The 23593-nt window shown below is 34.7% G+C and overlaps 1 protein-coding gene and 1 non-coding gene across 2 annotated transcripts; both read left to right on the forward strand.

The window, feature by feature from the left end:
• The first annotated feature begins 2026 nt into the window (after positions 1-2026).
• On the forward strand, positions 2027-2133 carry LOC145110175 (small nucleolar RNA R71). The gene has a single exon (XR_013709555.1). It is a non-coding gene; the product is annotated as a small nucleolar RNA R71 (small nucleolar RNA).
• Positions 2134-8637: 6504 nt separating this feature from the next.
• On the forward strand, positions 8638-9081 carry LOC145104595 (uncharacterized). Its single transcript, XM_079041815.1, has one exon. The coding sequence runs from the start codon at positions 8638-8640 to the stop codon at positions 9079-9081; it is 444 nt and encodes a 147-aa protein (XP_078897941.1).
• The last annotated feature ends 14512 nt before the right edge of the window (positions 9082-23593 follow it).

The following is a 23593-nucleotide window of genomic DNA, read 5'->3' on the forward strand; positions in this document are numbered from 1 at the left end:
CACCATTTTTATCTTTTGCTCCTTACACCTTCTTTTATACGCTTGAACTCGTCTAACATATGCCTTTTTAGAATTTTCTTTTTTACCCCTTGTATCATTTTCTTCAAGCTTTCTCTTAATTCCCTTATTTTCCACAAGATGAGGTTTTGCATTTTCTTCATTTTTTAGCTCCACGGGCACCATCTTCTTATCCATAGTTAGTCTCTTCTCATTGGAAGTAACTTCGTCCTCATCACTTGATACCAAGTCTTCACTTTCCTCACTCACCCAAGATGTTGGAGTTTTATAAGCAATCACTTCAAAAACAAGTTGAACAGATGCTCTTGGTTTGGTGCGTTTAACTTGTTGAATCTCTTCCTCCATTAATTTTTCCAATTCTTCAAGTTTATTTTCTTCATCGATATTGAAAACTTCACATTGAACATCATTCCCTTGAAAACCATCTTTTATTCCAAAAGTAGCTACATCATCTCCAACTCTTAAAGTGAGTTTTGACTCGCGAATGTCAACCAGGGCTCGATAAGTATTAAGTAGAGGGCGACCAAGAATGATTGGGATATTGACGTCTTCTTTCATATCTAAAACGACAAAATCAATTGGAAACACGAATTTCCCAATTTTTACCAAGATATCTTCCACAATGCCCCCTCGATGATTAACTGAACGATTGGTCATGTGAATTGTCATTATTGTAGTCTTCAAACCTAGAAGATTTAGCTTTTGGTAGAACGAGTAAGGCATTAGATTTATGCTAGCTCCTGAATCAGGTAAAGCATAAGTCTTCAAATTATTCCCAAACTCACATGGAAGAGTGAGGCGTCCAGGATCTCCCATCTTCTTTGGTAACTCTCCCATAATCACCTTAGAACTTTGCTCACTAAGAATTACCTTGGAATTCTTCTCTAGCTGCTGGCGTGTGTCAAGTAGATCTTTCAAAAACTTCGCATATTCAGGAACCTTAGATAATGAATCAATGAAAGGAGTATTTATTGGAATACCCTTCACTTGTTGCATAAACTTTAAATGCTCCTGCTCTAGTGGATTGATATGAGCTCGTGACAGAAACGGAAGCGGAGGACGATAAGCTTTCACATTATCAAAGCTTTTCTGATCAGACCCTGCCCATGTCGTGGGCTTTGAATTCCCACGTCGTGGGTTCGGTGTTTCAGCAACATTTTTTCCTTCTAATCGTGACTTCTTCGAGCTTGGTCCGATCTGAGATGGGTCGACTTCTAATGCTTCAAGGAACTCAGAGATGGTATCCTCTTCAGTTTCTGTTACCATTACATGTGATTGAGGCTTTGTCTCAGAAATCTTTGGAGATAATTTTTCGTGTAAAAAAGTAGTTAGTTGACCTAGTTGGACTTCAATATTCTGGATCGATGTTTGGTGATATCTTAGCAAATCTTGCTGGTCCTTCATAATATTTTGATGTTCCCTTATCACTGCATCGGTCTCATCGTCTCTTTTCTCAGAAGCCTCCATAAATCTATGTAACATAGACTCAAGATCAAGTTTCTTTTCAGGAGGTGGTTGTTCTTTTTGGTATAAGCCTCGGTCAGTCTATCTATATTTTTCTTCATTCAGCTTCTTATATTCATCATATGGTAACCACTCCTTCTTTGGTTTCCTCCAATTTTCGTCATACTTATCTCCACTCGAGTAGCAAACTTGCACCTTTTTATTTCCATTTTCATCCAAGTGGCAATCTTTTGTTAAGTTTATACCATTACATCTTTCACAACCAACTCTAATCGCATGAATTGATTGGTCCATTTTGGTCATTCTTCGGTCCGTAGTATTTAGCATGGCTACAGCAGCCATGTCTTCAGAATTTCCTCCCCCAATTCCTTTAACTCCATCATGTCTTGGATTGTGGTACTCACGAGAATGCTTCGAGAACTCTTCAATTAACTCCTTGATTTCAGCCAGATTTTTCTTCGTAAGTGGTCCTTGAGAATCAAGGAGTTGCCTCATCATGACATTCACCCCGTCATAAAAGATAGACACTTCTTGTTGTATGTTAAGGTCATTTTGAGGGCAGTTTCTTAGTAACCCTTTATATCGCTCCCATGCCTCATAAAGCGACTCACCTGGTTGTTGCTCAAAGTTGGCTATTGCCTTCTTGAGTTTAGATACCTTTGATGGTGGGCAGAATTGTTCTAGGAATTTCTCACGCATTTGTGCCCAAGTAGTAATTGCACCTGGTGGTAGTGCCTTCAACCAATCTTTGGCAGCTCACTTAAAAGTAACGGGAAGCATCCTTAACAAAACTGTCTCTCTAGGAATATTCGGGACATTGAAATAGTCTGCAATGTCATTGACCTCATCTAGGTGCTTATAAGCATCCTCATGATCCTTCCCAGAAAATGGTACGTCCTTAATTGCAGTAAGAATGTGTCCTTTCAACTCGAATGTTGCAGCGGCAGGAATTGCAGGTTGTACTAAATCGGGACTGGTGTCCTCTCGGATTCTCTTCTTGTATGCTCCCATGGACATATCTGCAATGTTTGCCATCTCGTTTTCTGGCTCGTTTTTGGGTTCACTCTTTTCTAGTTCGAATTCGGGTTCGGACTCGTATTCGGATTCTTGTGGATTAGGATTTTATTCAAAGCTTCCAAACTTGCTTTCGTCGTTCTTTTCATTGCTCAACTCTCCTACGTTATTTCCCTTCTTCTTTCCAAAAACCGATTTAAGGTCTTTGAAATGCCACTTCTTTGGTGGTTGGTTTTCTTCTACGTTTTTATTCGTCTTTTTGTGATGGGCCGACTCTGGATCTTCAAGTGGTGATACCAAAGGTGTGTTGGAACCTCTGGTCATGAACTATTGCAATAAAACGAAAAAATAAAAATGTAAATCTGAACAAAAACTACATAAAATCGCCTACTGACTGGTCACCACGACGTGGTAAAGAGCACCACCTCGTGTTGTTGCAGAAAATCTCAACAGGAACTAAAAATAATAAAAAAAAACGTAAAACTAATGGAGAAACTTAGCTTTTTGCTGGTGTTACCCCACAAAAAGGATCAATTAACCTAAAGCAAATAAATCAATAATCAAATAAGCTGTTCCCCAACAACGGCGCCAAAAAACTTGATGCGTGCAAAGAGCTACACCTAATTTTACCTACTATTCTACTAGCTATTCGACCCAGGGCAGTGAACCCATTCGCAAATAGTATAGCACAAAATTCGGGTATCGAACACAGAGAACAGAACTAATTATTTAACCTACTTACTATTAACTTAATCTAAAATTCTAACAAAAGTAAAATGGTTTTTATCTAATTTTGCAAGTTTAGACAAACTTAAATTCTCAAACACAATTCAATCAAATATTAAAAACACTTCTGTTAGTTTGAATCCACTTTCCCTCGATGGTTTAACTATTAATTATGACAATTCCTTTTGGTTACCAATTAATGTATTATTAGTAATTCAAGTGCAAATTTACTAATATTGAACTAATTCATGTAGAGCTATGCATGGTCATACATAATTTAACACATAATCAATTATTAGATGTGATTGGAGTTATGTAAGATTGAGCTAACAAACACAATTATGGTCACAATATGTGTCTCCAGCACAGCAAAATTCAATACTTTAATTACTTATCTAAGATTGGTTCGATCTTAGCTCTAATAATCTAATGTTCACTAAATTACTAGGTAATCAAATTCATGCTGATTAATGGTCACTAAACTACACAGAATATGAATTTAAGCAATCTAGTATCAAATTAAGCATGCTAGGTATAAACAATCAACACAAGACATTAAACAACTAGGAAAATCTATATTAACATAACCAAACCACGAGTTCCAGCTTCATCTAGCTAATAGAAGAAGCTAGATTCAGCTACTCATAGCTAAAGTCAAATACACAATTGCAACTAATAAAGACATAATAAATTGTACCAAATCAAAAGTAAAGTAATTATCTTTCTGTCCTTCTTCCAGTATCAATGCTTGATTTCTCTCTTAATCTTCCTCTGAAATTCATATTCTGGAACTTCTAATCTCCAGCCAACCTCCTAAACTCGTAAGTACCAATGATATATATTCTTATCGTTAAACTCCACGTCGTATATTTGGATGAACCCTTATCGGGCAAGGATTTCGACTTTCGGTGTACTCATCTTCCAGAATCGTCCATTCCACGTCGTGTAAGTGAAGTGCACGACGTGGCTTCAGCTGTTTTCGTGGATTTTCTTTTCTTTAATTCTCCAAGCCTCCAAAGTTCAATCTCCTGTCGCTTTTAGTCCTTGTTCTTCAAGAATGCTCCTTCTAGCAGCAAAATACAATTTTAATCTTATAAGTACCACTTATCTATGCAAATAACTAAAATATTAAGCAAAACGTATTAAAATATTGCCTAAAATATGTATAAATAAGGCAATATCATGTATATATATATATATATATATATATATATATATATATATATATATATATATATATATATAGAGAGAGAGAGAGAGAGAGAGAGAGAATAAAGTTCAACAGCAAACTCCCTTTTAGGGAGTGAACCACCAAACTATGCATCTACCAGATGCATAAGATTTAAAAAAAAACAATCATTTTTGAAGAACGAGATTTTGGAAGCTCACATGAATCAGGCTCCCATTGCGATTTCAAATATTCTTCGTCAAATATTTCATTAGTTTGACGATCAAAACTTCATCAACATAAGGGCAAGATCTAGGTTTATAAATCGGGTACTCTTCATCTCTCACCCATTTTCCAGAATGTATATTGCAACTCTTCTCCCAATCCAGACTATTTTTAACCTATTCCGCAACTGCCTAAACTTCTTTATGAACCTGGGTTTTCTCTACATTCTCTGAATCAACAATCCCACTTTCAGTTTCAGAAACCGAATCATCGTTAACCAATTACAAATGATCATTACTTTTTGGAACTCACGCCGAAAGCATTTGTTTTCATAACCGAGCGGTACGTATCCACTGGAAAACCCGATAAAGCCGTAAGAGTTTTCTTGTCGATGCATGAACATGGCTGCCAAAAAGACTTGAATAGCTTCAAAATGTTTCTTGATGTTTTATGCAAATCTAAACAAGCTGAAATGGCTTATAACCTTTTTAAGGTTTTAAAGAGAATATTGAGAGCATATACAATCAGTTACAACATCATTGCGAATGGTTTTCATTTGATTAAGTGAATGCCTAGAGCATTCGAGCTATTGAGGGAGATGGTAAAGAGTGGTATCGAGCCAACTCGGGTCAGATTAAAGAAGCTTGGAAGTTCATCTTCGAGATGAAACGGTGAACATTTTTGATGGATTTTGTTACCTGCACAACAATAGTTCACAAATTTAGAGTTTCAGGTGAGATCCAAAAGGCATGGCAGGTGTTCGATGTAATGCTTGAAATAGTGATACTTCCCTCTGTTTCCACTTACACCGCATTCATTCAAGTTCTTTGCAAGAAAGACATTATGGAAAATGCCATTGTAGTGTTCAAGGAGATGTTGAAGAAGAGTTATTCACCTAACTCAACAACATACAGTGTACTCATCAGAGTATTGTATCACGTTGGAAAGATGGACAAGGCAATAGAGTATCTGGATAGAATGAAACAAGATGAATGTCAACCAACGATTCTTTTCCTGAAGGTTATGAAGTTTGGGTTCTTCACTTTGAAGATTACATTATTGGCATTGAAACTCATGGATCGAGCATCTGGCATGCAATCACGAAGGAAACTTACAAATACACAAAAACAAAGGAAGTTGTCAAAACTCAAGAAGAACTGGATAACATCATTTATGAAAAAAAAAAGACATTCCAAAGGATGAAAAGGATCGATTACAAAACAACTTAATAGAAAATAGAGAACTGTCTTTTGTTCTTCCACCAGACACATTCAGATTAATGAGTTCTCTTGAAACTGCTAAGGAAATATGGGATAGAGTGAAAGAATTGTATTTTGGAGATGATGATCTCAAATATTCTGTTCAGACAACTCTTCTTTCTAAATTTGGTCCGTTCAAGAAAAAATCCGATGGAACTCTTGATCAGGAAGTAAATCGATTTATTCATTTACTTAGTAGAATACTGAAACATAGTTTAAAGAGGGAACCAATTGATCAAAAAGTAAAATTAAAGAATGGATTGAAATTTGAATGGAAGTCCATATTGTAAACTATTAAAGCTCGTGAATAGTTTAAAATTACACTTTGGATAAGATGGTTGGAATTCTAAAATCTCATGAAACTGAAGTTTTGGAAGAGGTGAAGTCTGTTCCAAATGTTGTTCCATTAGCGTTTGTTGCAAAAGATGATAGTTCAAAAGGAAAGAAGTCTAAATTTGTTGAAAATGATTCAGTCTCATATGGTACTGATGATGGTTTTACCAGTGAAATAAAAGCTCTCATGGTTACCAATCCAAAGAAATTCTTCAAGAAAAACTTTTCTCGATTCAAGAATAACAATTCAAGAACAGGTGACAATGTAGGAAGTAATTTCAGAAATGGAAACTCAAATTCTGAGAAGGAAAAAGGAGAAGGATATAAAGTTTATCAGAAGGAATATGAGAAGAAGGAGAAAAACTTCGTCAAAGACTTACGGTTCGATTGTAATTACTGTCATGGAAAGAATCATTTTGCAAAAGAATGCATGCTAAGAAAAATAACATGAGAAAAAGGAGGGAAAAAAGATTAGGCAAACTATGTGCAGAAGATTGAGGATCTTCACAAGATGAAGCTTATAGAGAAAGCATTGATTGTTGGTGAAGAAGATAGTGATGATGGAAATGTCGAAGAATGCTAGACAGATTCGGAAGATGATAAGGTAAAGAAGACAACACATTGAGAATGTTACGTTGCGAAAGAGACTATAGATGCAAGCGAAGACAAGTTTTTTATGGTGAGCAGCGTGAGTTCATGAAGTCAAGGTTATTTCGTTGGTGATGGAGCAAGTTCAGATGTGTGTTTTTCCACAAAGATTGTTCGTGAGCATGTGAAAGGATGCGAAAAGATAATCGACAAGGTACATTCTATCCTTTAATCTTTAAGTAGTCCTATTTCTCGTTATAAGAAATTATAAACTTAATGACGATCTTAGCAAGATTTTATATAAGAATGAGGAAAAAAATAATAAAAATAAACGAATTGAAGAATGAGATCTCTAGGTCTAGGGATGATGTCATTTCGTTGAAAAGAGATAATAGGGTTCTTATGAAATCGTAAAACATATTTTGTTAGATTGCATGCCGTCTGTATAATAATATTACTCAACTACATCTTAATTGTGACATTGCGAAAGATATGCATAGAAAGATGCGTCCATTCTTAGAAATTAAGGAGGAAGAGATAGAAGTTGAATGTTATAATTATGAATCAACTGTTTCATCTGACGAGTCATTAAGTGATTCATATAAAGTTGGACTTAAAAAGATTGATGAATTCTTGAAATCAAAAGAGAATAAATTGATGATGAATGATGTGTTAACAGAATAAGACAAACAACAAATCAAAAAGAATTCAATTAAGAAATATAACTCATTGTGTCAGAAATTGAATTCGGAAGAAAATCACAATTTTGTGAAAGATTCTGAATTTGATGAAAGCGACATGAGTGAAATATCAGTTGAAGATGAAAGTGGATTTTTCTTCTTTTGCGAAACATGATGAAGAAACAAAAAGAAATTTGATTTTTGAGGATTCAATTGAGTTTGAAAAATTTGTTAAAAATTAAGGCATGAAAATTTTGAAAGAAAAAGTAGTTGTTTTTCCAAAAGTTTAGAAAACAGCAAATCAAGTTTTTGTTATGAAAGGATTGGACATGATCGATACACCTTATTTAACTTTAATTGTTAACACTGATAATGTCAATTCATGTGATGCTTATTTTTGGTCTGGACCAATTGATAATGGTGATGAAACGATAGGACTTTCAGAAAAGACATCTTGGAAAGTGAAAAGAAGATACATTTCAGAATCTTTGAATGATGTGACCATTTCACATAAGGTTGCTAAAATGATTGAAATTCAAAATGTGAAATCTGTTTCAGGTAATGTTGATGGGTCGAACGATTTGAAAGGAAAATCTAAATAAATGATCGATAAAATTATTTTGTTAATAAAAATAAAGAAAAGAAAAAGGAGATGAATGCTAGATATAAAAAGATTTTGAAAGAAAGACAAAAATTTTGGAAAAAGAAAGAGTCATTGACAAATTCTGCAAAAAAATCAAAAAAAATGTTTGTTCTTCATCTCATGTGAAAAATCAAATGTTTGTTAATTCGTCAAGGACTTTTAATCTAAAAGATTATTCACCAAAAGACACCAAAATTAAATCAAATTTAAATTCAAATTCTTTTTCAAAAAATGGAAAATCTAAATATTTTTCAAAGAAAACCAAAACAAAACAAGGTTTTGTTCAAAAGAAAGTTGTTTCAAATCAAGATTTCAGTTTGGAGGAAATTGAGAAAAAGCAAACGAAAGACGAAAATGAATTTTTTAAAAACATGATTCCAAAAGCAAAAGATTTTATTTAACACAAAATTCCACTTTTTGAAATAAATTTGTGTGATAAAAAGATTCCAATTTTCGAAAAGGTGAAAATGTGAATAATGTTTCGATTAAGAAAGCAGTTTGGGTTCCTAAATTGGTGTGATGTCACAGTTGATGCGTGACGAGCAGTATGATTCAGATTTGTATATTGATAGTGGCTGCTCTGGTCACATGACTGGTAGGAAATCAGAACTAAGGGAATTTCGATGTCTAAAGGATGCAGGAAAAGCGAAGTTTGGAAACAATTCAACTGGAGAAATCAAAGGATATAGCATGATTACTAATGGAAAATTCATAACTCGGAAGGTAGCATATGTTGAAGGATTACAAGATAATTTGATAAGCATTTCTCAACTTGTTTTAGGTATTGGCTTAAAAGTTTCGTTTGACGAGGAAGGATCTGAAATTATTCACACAGAATCGGAGAAAGTAATTCTAAAATATAAGAGGAAAGGTGAAATGTATCCTCTTAACATAAAGCCCATTGAAGGAAAACCTTCTATTTGCTTAATTGCCGAAGAATCTTTGGAGGATAGTTCGCTATGACACAGACGTCTCTCGCATCTTTGTTGATGATTTTTCTCGATTCACTTGGGTGTTCTTTCTTAAACAGAAGTCAAAGACAATGCAAAAGCTTATAGATTTTCTGAAGCAAGTTGAATTGCAATTGCGAAAGCCTGCTCAGAAGATTCGAAGTGACAAGAACTAAGTTCAAGAATCAAGCATTTGAGTATTTCTTGAAAAGTAAAGGAATTAGTCATAATTTCTCATCACGATACACTCCACAGCAAAACAGTGTAGTTTAAAGGTGAAACCATTCTCTCTATGAATCTATGAGGACATTGTTATCATTCACTAATCTTTCATTGTATTTCTGGGCTGAAGCGACCAGCGCCACATGCTATACGCAAAATCGTTCTTACATTAATATGTGATTTATCATTACTCCTTATGAAAATCTGAATAATTGTAAACGTAATGTTAAATTCTTTCATGTTTTTGGCTCCAGATGCTTTCCTTACATTTCGAAGGAAAGTCGCAACAAGTTTGATGTCAAAGTAGAAGAAGCAATATTCTTAGGATGTTGTCTCACATAAAAAGTGTACAGAGTGCTATAAAAGAAATCCAAGAAGATTGAAGAAAGTTATTATGTTACCTTTAGTGAAAAGTTTGTCAAATCATTTCATAAAAATGATGTTCAATGTGAAGAAAAATTTCCATCATCGTGCTCAAAAACAATTCATCTCATGACATTATATGAAGATTTTCTAAATCTATATGTTAGACTGGTTGTCACACCCTATTTAAACAAATAAATTTATCATTGTTGGTTGCACTAAAAATATAGCACAGGGAAGCAGGGTTGAATCCTCACGTACACAGCCTAATGGTCAATGCCTTTTTGCATTAGGCACATTCTAGTCAAAACATAAATTATAAAAGGGGGATTTTAAATTAAACTAAAAAATAAAAATGTAGTGATATTAAATTAAACTAAAATCAATATAATTAATGATTTCAGTTCTGTTGCGACTTTCCTAATCATGCAATTAGTTCATATTTGCTATTTAGAATGCGTTCTATCGAAGCTGGTACTGAGAAAACCTAACAAGCTCTAGTAAAATGTCTTTTACCTAATTAAATTAACCAAAACAAGCTCTTCAGTTAACCCTAACTTTTTACTGTCTAATTTAACAAGTTCTTAATTAACATCAGAAAAGTTGCATTAAGTTTTGTGTAAAATTCCCAGCAATACCCAATACTTCTCACAAGATCGAAAGCATAAATGTATGATTTTTTTAGTTTATATCAGAGTTAAATCCCAAAACATAACCAATCTGATAGTTGTTACTTATTACCAGTTGACAAGAACAATTACGGATTCTATTAACTGATTAACTGGAATGTTAAAACCCTAGCTAGGTGATCAAACATTCATTAAGCTCAAAACTGAAAAATCTAGATAGAAACACAAAAAGAAAACCATTTCTGATAACTAATTACATGAAAAGCACTAGTCTAATGTAGAACTGAAAACTAAGGTTTTATCCAGACATGGCTAAAATCTGATCTAGAACAATAAAAAGAAACATTAAACTACTAATCTTACTAAACTAAACGTGGGGGATGATCCACAGCCTTCAGATCTCCAGAAAGTGATGAAAAGTGCAGAAAATCACTTTCAGAAGGGTTTTTCGTCGTCTGGAATCGTCTTTGGAATCGACTTAGAGGGTATCTGGTATTTATATAGCATTTTGGGCAGAATAAGGGTTCTGGCAGTAAGCACGGCCTATGCTTAGGGGGCACGCCCGTGCCAACTCATCACAACTTGATAATCCAAAATAAATTAGAAAAACTCAAAATCTGGGGAAGCACGGCCCATGCTTGGGCTTTTCATGTTTAAATACCCAAAATAAAGGCAGCAGGAGGTAGGCTCGACCCATGCTTGGTGAGATATAGCATGTATTTGGTATTTTTTGGCGTTTTGGCTCCAGATAAGCTCCAGATGTGCTCCAAAGACTTTCAAACTCCCGCTCCACTTCAAATTACATGAAAATAAACACCAAAACATGAGCAGTACGAGAATGCTTATGAAATACATGAGCCGAACATTATTTAAACTAATGCACATGAAAAAGCATAAAAAATGATTCAAATTGCTAATAAAAACTATCCTAAAAGATACATAAAATGACATCTATCAAATCTCCCCACGCTTGAACCTTACTAGCCCTCAAGTAAGAAAAAGGATTAAACATTATAAACAAATAGAAATATGTAGATGACCTAAAACTGAAATAAATAATAGAAAACTGAGAAACTTGAACTAAAACTGATTCATTCTTTTTTTTCACATGATCAGATTTCACACCGAGGGAAGCTCCAATGAAATAACTACCTAGACAACAGTCTCAATACTTTTTTTTGCAGATTCAAGATTCATATTAAAGAAGTCAAATCAAGCTGGAGCAAATACCTATGAGTCGTTCGGCAGAAAATTTTAACGCCAAATAAAGGACTGCTGGTACCCATATAATTTACAGAAATATTATCAGAAGGAAAATTATCATCATTAATTTTAGAGTTAACCACTTCCTCATCAAATTCCATTGAAATCATGCAATTAAAAACATCAATTTTCGTTTTTTCAGTTTTCATAAATGGCATTCCCAAGATAATAGATTTTGCATCTGAAGTTTCCAAATTTTCCATGTCCAAAATATAAAAATCAGCGGGAAAGATCATATTATCCATTTGGACAAGAACATCCTCCAGTACACATTTTGGGTGTATTATCTAGTGGCCAGCCAATTGGATAATTGTCCATATCTTTTGTAAAGTTCTCATTTTTAATTTTTCAAAAACATAATAGGGAAGGACATTGACTGAAGCACCAAGGTCAAGCATGGCATTTGAAAAATTAAGGTTCCTTAATTTACAAGGAACTGAGAAAATCCCCGGATCCTTGCATTTTGGGGGTAAGCCCTTTTACAAAATGGAAGAAATGTTTTTCCAGCTTTTATAGTTTCACTAAATCTCATTTTTTTTCTTTAAAACACATAAATTTTTCAAAAACTTAGCATATCGAGGGATGTGTTTCGTAACATCTTAAAGAGCAGGATTTACCTCAACCTTACGAAAAATTTCAATAATGTCTTCATCCTCTCTTTTGCGTTTCGTATTCTTTAGTCTTCATGGGAATGGAGGTAGGGGTTTATACTCCTTCAGATCTGGTTGGACTAGTGTCGGAGTTCCTTTTTCTTCCATCTTTTCATATTCTTCTTCAACCAACACATCTTCATATTCCCCAGCTTCTTTTTCAGGTTCTTTTACATCTTCTTCTTCAACCAGAACTTCTTCGTATTCGTTATCAACTTCGTCTGGTTCTATGTGCCCCGACAACATTCCTTAAGATTCTAGACGACCTACAGAAGTGGCAAGCTAAGATACTTGTTGTTCCAGAATCTTGATACTAGCTCTGGTTTCTGTCTGGAATGCTTTAGTGCTCGTGCAAGACTCTTCACTATATCTTCTAAGGTCATGCTGGAACTGATGGGTTGCTGATTTAAGTTCTGGTTAAGATAATTCGAGTTTTGAAAATTTTAGTGATTCAGATTTTGAAAGTTGGGCTGGTAATGAGAATTCTGCTAAAAGTTCGTCTACTGAAAACCCGATGGTGGCTGAAATTGTTGTCTTTGCTGAAAATTATTCTGATAAATATTTGGTGGCTGATTAAAGTTTTTCTGTTGCTGATATCCTCTGACAGCTTTGACTGGAGCAACACCGTCTTGCAAAATCGGGCACATATCAGTTCGATGTTCCGTCTTCATGCATCTACTACATGGTTTCTTTGCAGCAATTTTCTCTTTTGTCAGGAGTAAAACAACCTTTGTCAGTTTAGATATCTAAGACTCTAGATGAACATTGCTGACTTCCTTGACACCCCTTAGTTGATCTGGATACCACTCATCAGTTCGATGTTCCGTCTTCACTGATCCCATGTTGTCGACACCGAGCCAGAAGCTTCTTGAACCTTCTCAGTAAGTATGTAAAGCTTCTATTTTTCCTTGTTTGATCGCAAAGATTTCTATTCTGAGAATGGAGACTCAAGTTTCTGGAAACTACTTCTTTAAAAACAGCTTTGCAACTTCTGTACAAGTGGTGATGGAACCAGATGGGAGTTCATACAGCCATTCCCTTGCTGAATCTTGAACTGAAAAGGGGAATGTCCTTAACATAATCTGGTCTTCAGTAACAGCATGAGGCTTTATTCATGAACAAACCACATGAAATTCCTTGAGGAATTTATGTGGGTCTTCATTTTCCAAACCTATGAAAGTGGGAAGAAGATGTATCAGCCGATATTTGACTTCGCAGTTTCGGGCTTCCGGAAAAGTAATGCAGAGGGGCTGCTGATTGACTTCTTGAGTAGCCCACTTTCTGAGAGTTTTTTATGCTTCGTCTCCACTCATGTCTGATTCTTCAGATTCGGATTCTGAAGAATTTGTGGGTTCAGATTTGACTAAGGGTGGTGGGGAGTATGTTTTATAGGGACTATTAGAAGGTGAAGATGCGGATACTTTCGGATAAAAAGAATCTGGTTCGTTCCACAAGGGAGAGCCTAGTGGTGTGATGATTTATGGAAGTACTGAAGAGGATGATGAATCGGCTGATTGTTTTCTCTTTGCTGCTTCTTTCTTCAGTTTCCTTGCAGTTCTTTCGATTTCTAGATCAAAAGCTAGAGGTGTACCTGAACGAAATTTTTTGGGCATAAAACTATTAGAAAGCACTACGTTCCTGGCAACGGTGACAATTTGTTAACACACTGCCACATACTTATTAAACAAATAAATTTATCACTGATGGTTGCACTAAAAATATAGCGATATTAAAATAAACGAAAATCAGTATAAAAACGATTTCAGTTCTGATGCGACTTTCCTAATCATGCAATTAGTTCAGATCTGGTTATTCAGAAGGCGTTATGTCTAAGCTAGTACTGAGAAAAACTAACAAGCTCTAGTATAATCTCTTTTACCTAATTAAATTAACCAAAACAAGCTCTAAAGTTAACCCTAACTTTTTACTGTCTAATTAAACAAGCTCTTAATTAAGATTAGAAAATTTTCATTAAGTTATGTGTAAAATTCCTAGCAATACCCAATACTTCTCACAAGCTCAGAAGCGTAAAGGTGTGATTTTTCAATTTATATCAGAGTTAGATCCCAAAAAAAATAGAACCAATCTGATAGTTGTTGCTTATTACCAGTTGAAAAGAACAATTAGGAATTCTATTAACTGATCAACTCGAATGATAAAATACTAGCCAGACATGGCTAAAATCTAATTTACAACAATAAAAAGAAACATTAAACTACTAAATATTACTAAAGTAAACATGGGAGATGATCCACAGCCTTCAGATCTCCGGAAAGTGATGAAAAGTGCAGAAAATCACCTTCAGAAGGGTTTTTCGTCGTCTAGAATCAACTTAGGGTATTTGGTATTTATATAGCAGCCTGGGTAGCAAATAAGGATTCTGGCAGTATGCACGACCTAATCTTAGGGGGGCACACCCATGCCAACTCATGGCAACTTGATAATCCAAAATAAATCAAAAAAAAAACTTAGAATCTGGGGAAGCACAACTCGTGCTTGGGCTTTTCAGGTTAAAATACCCAAAATAAAGGGGGCAGGAGGTAGGCACGACTCGTCCTTGGGAGGCACGGCCCGTGCTTCAGGGCTGAAATTTTAAAATGACCTAAAAATATTTAGAAATCCTCCGGTCATGTTTCGTAAGTGAAGAAAGACTCGTTTTTGGTGGGATATAACCTGTATTTGTTCTTTCTTTAGTGTTTTGGCTCCAGATGTGCTCCAAAGACTTTCAAACTCCCGCTCCACTTCAAATTACCTGAAAATAAACACCAAAACATGAGCAGTGTGGGAATTCTTACGAAATACATGAGGTGAACATTATTTAAACTAATGCACATGAAAAAGCATAAAAAATTATTCAAATTGCTAATAAAAACTACCCTAAAAGATGCATAAAATGACATCTATCACTCTCTGATAAACCTCAAAATGTGATCTCCTCTAAATCAAATGCTACAGACAATCAAGAAGATGAATTATTGAAATTGGTTGATCAAGTAATCGAGAATGTTGAAGTTCATGCTGAAGCAGATGTTTCCACACCAGTTAGTTCTCCGAATACTAAAATTGAGGGGGAGAATATGGATACCACTAAATTTCAATCAAGTAAAGTTGTATCTAATCCAACTGCACATCAAATAAATGATACTCATGTTCAGGGGAGAATTTTTTTAATAATGATTGTTTCTATGGAATATTTTACTAACAATGATCATTTTTAGGGGGGGCATTTTTTAATTGATGATGATGTCCAGGGGGGGAGACCGAAAACCAATGATAATGATGATCATTCTGAATTTAAAGAACTTAATTCTGAAAACATTCCTGAATATGATATGAATTATCCTCCTTTGACAAAATGGACAAGGGATCTTCATAAATCACATGTGAGAGGAGAAACTTCAACAAGTGTTCTTACATGAGCATAACAAAAATAGAAACAAGCTTTGATAAATAAAATCACACACCTCACTTAAGGTCCATAAGGTTTCGAGTATAAAAAAACTTGAGCCACGACTTCGCAAAGGTTGGACTAATGATTATATATCATTTTTACCATGGTATATATGAGGTTCCTATCAACACACTATTTCATTCTAATATCTGTTCTCACACTTTTCACACACTTTCACTTAGAATCCTTGATGTCTCAAGTCAAACCTACTTGAAACAAGATTTAACAAATTCTAATTTATGATTCTAATCATTTTACCCGTGATTGGATGAAACTCTTCTTAACCTTGGTTTCAGTTTGAAATAGAAACATTGCAAGATGAAAACCCTAGTCGCAATTCCAATGGACTCTATTTTAATGTTTGAAAATTTGAAGGGTGGATCAGTGATTTAAAACCATTCCAAATTGAAATGACGTTTTTTCTAAGGGATTATGATGATTATCAAACTTCATTAATCGTCGTAATTTTTCCATATGAAAAGAAGGACATTGAATGCATGAGACGCTGGTTTTTCTCTCTCCTTGATTCAAATTCAAAAATAATCGCTTGGGTTTCCAACACTATAAATACTGAAATCGTTCTACAATTTTCTCTTTATGCTCAAAGAACATTCAAAGGCATTCATTATTCTTCCCAGAAATTCGTTGATTCTCTCAGTTCCTCTTACCAAAGCTCAAATGGATTCTTCTAGTGGTCATATGTCATTCACGGATCAAATACTTCATCTATTTCTTTTGTTATGAAACCTAATCAAAACTTGATTGTTGATTTGGATTATTCGAAGTACAATTCAACAATTCAACTCTTGATTGAGTGCTTGAACTACTTAATTTTGAAGAAGGAATTACATTTCGAGTATGTTCTTCTATCTAGTTTAAATCTGCCCTATTCTAATGCAAACTACAACAAGAAGTCTGAAGCAATTAGTTTTGATGTTCAAGGACATCGAAAAACGATTACAAAAGCGAAATTAGGCAAATTATTAGGGTTAACTACTGATGTTGATTCCGTCAATCCAGATTTGGTCTTTTTAGAAGCCTTATTAGGGCTTATAATCAAACGAGGTACTGTTCTGACCTATTTGTTCCATCGACCTTTAAGAAATCATGTTTGCCTCCTATTTCGAATAATCTCTTTACCATTTTGTTTAAGTGCTTTTTAGAGAGGGCAACAAGTTCTGATAGTGCGAGCAAACTCTTCCATACTTTTCTGTATGGATTGTTTTCTGGTGAAAAGGTTCATTTTGAGCATATTTTATGGACTCATTTTTTGCAATGTCCAACATCCAAATCATAGGATACTGAGATTTCTTGTGCACGATTATGGTCAATTGTAGTGAAGTAAACCCTAAATCAGTACAAAATTCCAATAATGGAGGATGCAGTTATGGTTGATATTCAGAAGATGAATACATCCACATTCGTAACTTCATATACCCGAAATTTTCATTTCGTTGGTTCAATTCTTGAGGTTATGTTGGCACAGGTTCCGATGGAGAGTGAGATAATTCAGATCTATCGGCAAATACCTTCTTTCATAGAAGCAACTATTCCACTTTCTCTTCAAGCTATTCTTGATGTTGGTGATATTCCAAAAATGAGTGGAGTTAAATGGAAAGCAAAGGCGGTTGCTAAAGTACAATCTGCAAAAACTAAAGCTCCAAGGAAGAGACGGTCCAAGAAAGCTAAGCCTATTATTGTTAATGGGGAGTCGATGGTGATACTCTAAGTGATGTCCATGTCAATGATGATATTCAGACTGGTGCTCCTACTTCGAATGAGTCTGAGATTCCACATCCTACACAAAGCAAGTCGTTCAGACTGAAACTGCAAAGGTATCTACTCCAGTTCGTATAACTCATGTTTCTACTCCAATTAAGATTCAGTTTGAGGCAGATATTTACTAGACTGCTTTGGAGAATCCGATTTTAAACTTGTCTTAATCTCAAACACCACCCACACCATAAGTTATTCTAAACCAAGCCTCAACCTCAACATTGAACATTACCACTTCCAATCCCACTACTACCATTCCTATACAAATCGCCTAACCTATTCCTGAAGCTACATTTCCTACTTTTACTACTCAAATATCGATTACAAAACCAATCCTAGAACCCATGCCCAAAGAATCCATCACCACTACTGTTGGATTAGGTGTCTAAGACCATAACTATAATTGGTATATACTTAAATTGATAGTAGCATAGTCCTTTTGGGTTGCCTTAACTCTTGCAACTTAACAGGATGACTTTTGGAGAGAAGTTGAATTTATTATTTGGAATAATAAATTCATATAAATGATTTATTAATATGTTATGAAAATAATATATTAATTTGAAATCATGTTATTTAATTAATATTTAATCAGAAATTAATTTGGAATTAATTTTGGGATTAAAGGAATTAATTAAAAGTATATGGGCTATTTTGCAAATCATTGATAGTTGTGAAACAAGGCTCTTGGACTCCTTAGATGGGAGTGGACGAAAATAATAGGGTGGACATATAAGTTTTTGTCGAAGGCCTTCTAATGAGGAGTCCATGGGCTACTTAGGCCTTAAGCAGGGAATTAGGGTTTCCACCTACAAACCCTAGCTTTGGGACTAAGTAACCTGCAGTATATAAGGAGGCTTACCCTTGGGATTTTCGGGCACTTGCATCTAACCCTAGCAGAGCCGAATTTCTAAGAGCATTCCCTCCTCTCTCTTCTCATCCTCTTGCAAAGAGTGTTTGTAAATCCATTAGAGGACACATTTGAGGCACTTGCTTTCAAGAGTTCAAGATCTACACGGATTAATTGTTATGACGACATATCAATTGAGGTATGAATCTAAACCCTATTATTTGGACAATTTCGATTACATAGATGAATATTAGGGCTTCTACTTTGTATTCAAGTTTGAATGTTCAACTAGTGAAAACTTAGATCCACAGCAATTAGGGTTGCATTAACACATAGGATTTGTAGTTATGCTTAAAACCCATCAGTGGTATCAGAGACTACAATGTTTTTCAGTTGAATTTGATGCAATTATGAATCATTCAAAGGAGAAGGGAGCAGAATCGTCATTTTTTTCATAGAACTCGACCAGTCGGCTCAACTCGACGAGTTGGCCTGTCATATCCCTGATTTTTCGATTTTGATAATCTTGGCTTGATTAGGATTATTACCTTAATTCGTTTTTCTGCCTAAAATTGAATTTTTTTAATAAAGGTAATTGTATATCCTTATCAAAATTTAGGATTTGGTTAAATCCTTAGATAAAGATAAAATTAATTGTTAATTTTAATTATTAAAGATTTAACCTAGTATTTTTAAAAAAGTTTTAAAAATACACCCTTCGGTTTTATAATTTAAAATTTAATTAAATAGTTTAATTTTGAAATCTTAAATTTTAGAACCCTAGTATTTTAAAAGTTTAATATATATATATATATATATATATATATATATATATATATATATATATATAAGAAAAGTCAGTCTTACCGTTAGTAGGTCTCATTCACGAAGCTGGTCTATAAGGGGAGTTTAAGGAAGCGGCCTATAAATGACCGCCGTTTGGTATCCATTCTTACCCACCTCTCTCTTGACTAGTGGAGGGTCATTAGCCGAACGGGTTTGATACGACATTAAATTCTCATTAAAAACTATAATAAAGTAAAATCAAGTAACTAAATGTTTTCATAAAATTCCAAATCTTAGTTACTTTAGGAAAATGTGAATTTGATGCTAATCCATGAAATTGCACATTGCACTTTATACAAGTCGTTAGTGGAGCGTGTGTGGTTAACCGACACACTAACATGGACTAATAAAGGGTGGCAATAGGTAGCTCGTAAATTATCATTGATCAATGGAGCGTGTGTGGTTAACCGACACATTGATTAGGTGATAAATGGCATTGAGAGTACCAAGCTAATTTGCATGGTTATTCACACCTTGTTTGTGATCCTCGGTATCCCAGTCACAAATGGAAAGGAAATAATCGAGATCAAACATGCCATTGAATAGTTCAATGAGTCTCAAAAGATCTAGGAATTTCATTTAAAACCTAATTCATCTAAATTTCATTTTTCGTGGTGAAATTGGTAAATCGTCATTTACCTACCTTTAAATAATTTGCAAATGGATTACGGCATCCCTCTTCCGAATTGTGAATTATTTAGTTGGATCCTAGCCTTAATATTTCATTTGGGTGTTATATTAAGGACTTCCTATCTAATCAAAACTTGTCTTATTCTTTTTTAGATGTAAACCTCAAACAACGCTTCTAGTTTCTCCAACAACTCCGCGAACTCTTTCTCGCTGCTGAGAATTTGTGCCAAGGTCACAGTCGATGGATCCAACTGTTGGGTTATGAGCATTCTAACACTCCTAAGTGTACATGCAACCCTAAATACCTTGGATCTATGTTTTCTCTATTATACATACAATTATGAACATCCAAGGTATTATCCTAATCTAGCATACAAAATAATAAATATAACAAGATAGAATACTTACCTCTTTGATGTAGAATGTCTTCATGAAGCTTGAGTGCATAGTGCCCCAAGTGTGACACCTCAAATGGTTCACACAACACCAAATACACTTGGAATAACTTGAGAGAAACTTGAACACTCCTTGAAATCGTCTAGCCCTCACACTCACACATTAGTGCACGATTTCTTGAGCCATGGGATTCTTTTATATGGTGGCTATTAGGGTTACACCATGTAACTCATAACTTTACCCATTCCTTATGCTCCATGGATTTTAACCTCCATGAGGTATCCATGGGTCACCCCATGGACTTAGTCCAACATAAGGAATCTTGGATCATAAGCCCACATATATAAGAATGAATGATTTACACAATCAACCCATATATTTAATTAGTCTCCTTTTGATCACTTAATTAATTCCAAATTAATTCTTGATCAATACTAATTAAATAACCTTATTAATATATTAGAACTTATAATATATTAACCAACCTTAAGTGTTATTTCTCTCATTATAGTCTATCCAAATGCATGATGCCATGCAACCCAAATGGACCATGCCGGGTCGGGTCAAGTCTTACCAATTATAGTTATGGACTTACACATTAATCCAACAGTCTCCCACTTGGATAAGTCTAAAACTATTATTGCGTATGACTTCAGGAACCGATCAGCAATCGTAGCTCTCAAAAGCTTCTGTCGAACTCTGACCTTGTCGATGAACTCTGACCTTTGTCAATGACTTGTCCATTAGATAAGGGATCATATATTCCTCCATTCTAGATATCATATGGACTGAGACATGGATTATCAATCATTCTCTCTGTCCATTTGTTGTTTCCCGATTTCCGATTCATGATAACTGACTGATTGAACAAATCAAATCAGTCCTGGCTTTGCCAAGCACTCACATGTATCATCTTTAAATCATCGAGGGGCCCACAGATATCGCTTTTATCCCGAAGGTAAAAGGAATGGATAAACTTCGACTCATATGGCTTGTTCTACTACTTGTTGAATCATACACAAAGGCACGTTTTATAACATCGAGTTACCGAATGCGTTTTCGTGCAATCAATGTACAACCAACTCATAGTAACAACTCATATCTCTAGGTTTGAAGAATATAAGATTTTATCGTCTCATGATCACTCATGATAAAATCCATGAAGTGATTCAAATGAGCGCGGGTTGAATCCAGTACTCAGAACTTATGAGCACTCATGAGTGTTGTAGCACAACTTTGACCGCCAACTTGGACCTCTACAAGCCAACCCATGACAGTCTTGATTCATATCTACTTCCAACATATGACCGACTGTGGATGGTTTGAATAACTTAATCATTCAGGAAGAGCGACTTAGTTATTCTGGAAGTCAAAACATGCAAAAAGAAACACAAGAATAAATGAATCAAATATGGTATCAAACCCTATGAATATAAATAAACACTTTTATTTATCACCATACTGATTACTCATTATTCATTGTTTCGGTTTTATCAACTTTATACTTGAATTAAAAACACTAGTTGTCCCATGCTCCAAGCATGTACACTATGTTTTTTCTTAAACAATAGCTTTGCCATACACCAAGTATGCACTCTATGTTTGTCTATGATCCTTACTTTGTGAACTATATCGATTGAACATACTTTCAATGATTCTCTTTTCACACTCCCAAATCCTTATCAAAAAATGTAAGAATTCCAAATTCCTATCATTTATCGAAATTTGTTTAGATTTTAAACTTATATGCACTGACCTCTTGTAATGAATATGTACAAAGTCACAAAGACTTGTCAACATTCATTATAAGGTATTCCAATGGAGATCCACTCCATGGAAACTAAGTCTCATATTCAAAGTACATTGCTTTGAACATGCTTCTTGCATTAAGTTTTCTAATCTTACACAGATAACTTCCACCTATGGAGACAACTCCATATTCTCATTTTGACTATCAATTTTGAACAAGAGATGCCTCTTTTTTCAGAATATGTCAATATGGTCCTTCCAATATTAACAGTATACTTCCAACTGTCCTTGAGCAACCAATCTTTGGTAAACCTTAGATTGTCCTCGACAATTGCTTAATCCTTTTAGTCATATCCAATTCTAGACCTTTTCCCTTCTTAATGCCCCAGACATTTGGAAAATTTTAGAAAGGACAAATATTATAGCACATGCAATCGATCCTGTACCCAAAGCAAATGGGACACGATTCATGATGTCTCACATAAAGACATGATTCTAGACCAGTCTTTTGCTACAATATTTTTATTTGCCATGTTTTCAAAATTTGATTATGAAGAGGGATGCCGTAATCATAATCGAATTTTGAGAACGCAATATATAGAATTTCCTTAAGTTGAACCAATCCAACATGAAATTCGTATCTATATTCTTGACTAAAGATGATTAAGGTCTCAATCTAAGCCTTTAGAACTGAAATGAAGTATATCCTCTCCCTTAATTATAGCAAAACAACTTTTTCAACCCCTGCAACTTCACGAATTGAAACTTTTGTTTTCTATAATTAACATTGCTAACTTGCAACACTAACAACAATTATCATGCTCCCACTAACATGATGATTATTAGCATAACACTTATGCTCCCACTAGCTTTGACATGTACTCAGAAATCAGCTGGACTTCTAGAAATCAATACTTTATTGACTTCCTTACCAAAGTTCAGATTTCTGATACGAGATGCTTTGATAAAACTTTATCAAAATCATACACCTTTCCTTAGATAGCATGCATGTGTGTCTAAACAATTTCAGAACTATGAAAAGGGATGTCGTAATCATAGTCTCAATTGTTTAGACCTTTTGCCATCTGCTTCAAATCTACTTGGTGGAAGTGTTTCCTCACCATCATTTTCATGAATCGGAGAGAAACCTTATGACCCTTAGATTTTATGATGTATGTGTTCTTATCCATGTGAATCGTCAAAACCATAGTCACAAGACAAGGATAATGACAAATCCAAACTCATATGGACTGAACTTATGCAATCTTAACTTCTTGCCACCTGGCAGTACAGGGCCTGCCATTGCTTCCAAGTTGTTATGCAACCAATTGAGAACTTTCAGAACTCCTATGCAAAGCCAACTTTAACTGGAATGGGCACAGAATATGTCAACATGATAGGTTATAAACCTCAAGTCGTGTGCTAGTGAAGAACCTCAGGTTTTATTCTTGATTAGTTCTTGAAATTCTTTTTAGGATCTTTAAGACTCCCACTGTCCTCTTGACATATAAGACTATCTTGCCAAATATTCAAGAGATAGTGCGGATTCTTTATCAAGACAAACACTTCACACAATTGGCCTTAGTTGGTCTTTATTTAATCCAAAACATCACAACTTACCAACTTCAAATGTACAAGAGTAGGACACTTTTACTCTTACATTTGACAAGTGTTATAAACCTTTCTTTAAGATATGTCAC

The sequence above is a fragment of the Lactuca virosa genome, chromosome 4, assembly GCF_052849685.1.
Source record: "Lactuca virosa cultivar CGN04683 chromosome 4, Lactuca_virosa_CGN04683_v6, whole genome shotgun sequence".
NCBI classification, from domain to species: domain Eukaryota; kingdom Viridiplantae; phylum Streptophyta; class Magnoliopsida; order Asterales; family Asteraceae; genus Lactuca; species Lactuca virosa.

Excerpts from the sequence above, each read along its gene's own strand:
- LOC145104595 (XM_079041815.1), top strand. The coding sequence starts at position 8,638 with ATGTCACAGTTGATGCGTGACGAGCAGTATGATTCAGATTTGTATATT.